This window comes from Poecilia latipinna, unplaced genomic scaffold, assembly GCF_001443285.1.
Source record: "Poecilia latipinna isolate Pla-1442-1.1 unplaced genomic scaffold, P_latipinna-1.0 Scaffold1319, whole genome shotgun sequence".
Lineage (NCBI taxonomy): Eukaryota > Metazoa > Chordata > Actinopteri > Cyprinodontiformes > Poeciliidae > Poecilia > Poecilia latipinna.
The window spans coordinates 57,240-58,659 of record NW_015113935.1 but is presented as its reverse complement, the minus strand read 5'-3'; the positions used below and the strand labels follow the sequence as shown (position 1 = coordinate 58,659).

At 50.6% G+C, this 1,420-nt stretch overlaps 1 protein-coding gene across 1 annotated transcript in view; it reads left to right on the top strand.

The window, feature by feature from the left end:
- The window catches only part of doc2a (double C2-like domains, alpha), a 38,475-nt gene that overhangs the window by 27,941 nt on the left and 9,114 nt on the right, over nucleotides 1-1,420 (top strand). Inside the window, exon 8 of the mRNA XM_015055557.1 lies at nucleotides 1,076-1,272. Coding sequence (XP_014911043.1) covers nucleotides 1,076-1,272 — 197 coding nt within the window. The remainder of the gene's footprint in view (nucleotides 1-1,075; nucleotides 1,273-1,420) is intronic.

Here is a 1,420-nt window from a genome sequence, read left to right as displayed (position 1 = left end):
GAACATTACATTTTTACTGCTAAAAACACAATATGATTCATTTTATAATTGACAGGACCCTTTTTTTATTTTATGTCTATGAACAAAATATAAATAATTAAATTGTGGAGGGCCCCCTGCTGGTCAGGGCCCCTAGAATTGTCATCACTTTTGCCCCATATACCATCCATTCATCCATTCTTTGGTTTCCGTTGCGTAGCGCTCTCACCAGCAGGGAGGTTTAAAGGTTTTTCTCTTTTCTTTGTTTCTCATGAATGTTTGTTTGGTCAGAAACATTCGGGGGAAACAGAGGAAATGTGTGAATACAGACTGTAGCTGTGGGAAGTGTCTGTGCTCCACTTAGCTCAGACACTGAGGAGAAACGCTGATAAATTCTTGTTTTGGTCAGTTTGATGCTGATGTCAGCAGCTCAGAGCTGTGAGGGTTTAAAGCTGCAGCTGGTTTCCACCCTGAACGTTTAGAAAAGAAAGAAAGCTGTTTTCATTTCATCCTTTTGGATAATCAGCAGCAGATTTTGACTCCAGCTGTCAGGAGATCTGGATGCTCTGCGGCTCAGAGCTCCACTCTGAACACAGATGTCTCACTCTGATGGGGAATCTGTGCACCAGCTCTCTGTCAGCCTGGAACCGGCTATCTAAAGACACTTCCAGCCACCTGAGAGTTGATGTCAGCAGCAGTTGCTGAACTGAACTTGCTTCAGACACAGAGAGCTTCTGCCTCCATCTGGATTCATTTTCTCAGCTGCTGTGGAGCCGAATACCAGCCGAAGCTGCAGGACGGATCCGACCCGATGCTGCCGCGGGTCAGGAAGGACGAACACGGAGGATCAAACGCGGTTCTGATCGGACCGACGCAGAGAGACGAGCTTCAATGGAGCCCAGCGCAGGAGAAGAGGCTCCCCATTTGACCTGCAGTTGACCTTCTGTCTGGTTTAACTGGTGGGACTCATTTTCAGTCCTGGAGTTTCAAACCAGCCCAGTGTCCCAGAGGTCCCAGTTAGTCTGGGCCCTTTTTAACTGCATCTGGTTTAAATGAACTGGTTTAATTGAATTGGTTTCACTGGTGCTGTCTGCAGTGGGAGAACGAGCAGCTGCACAGCCTGGAGGAGCGAGGTCGTCTGCTGCTCTCGCTGCAGTTCCTGCCCTCCGCCTGTCTGGATGGCGCTGATGGAGGTGAAGGGCGGCTCTGCGGCGCCCTCTGTGTCGGTGTGAGGCGCTGCGCTCACCTGGCGGCCATGGACGTCAACGGATTCTCTGACCCCTACGTCAAAATGTGAGTGGGCGGGGTTTCCCCGGTGGAGGCAAAGGGTGGAGGTCATCTGGACCCCGTATGCACCATAGACACAAATACATGGAGCGGGTCAGAGGTCATGGAGCGGGTCGGCCCGTTGCTGCAATACGTCACAGCGTTCGCCATATTG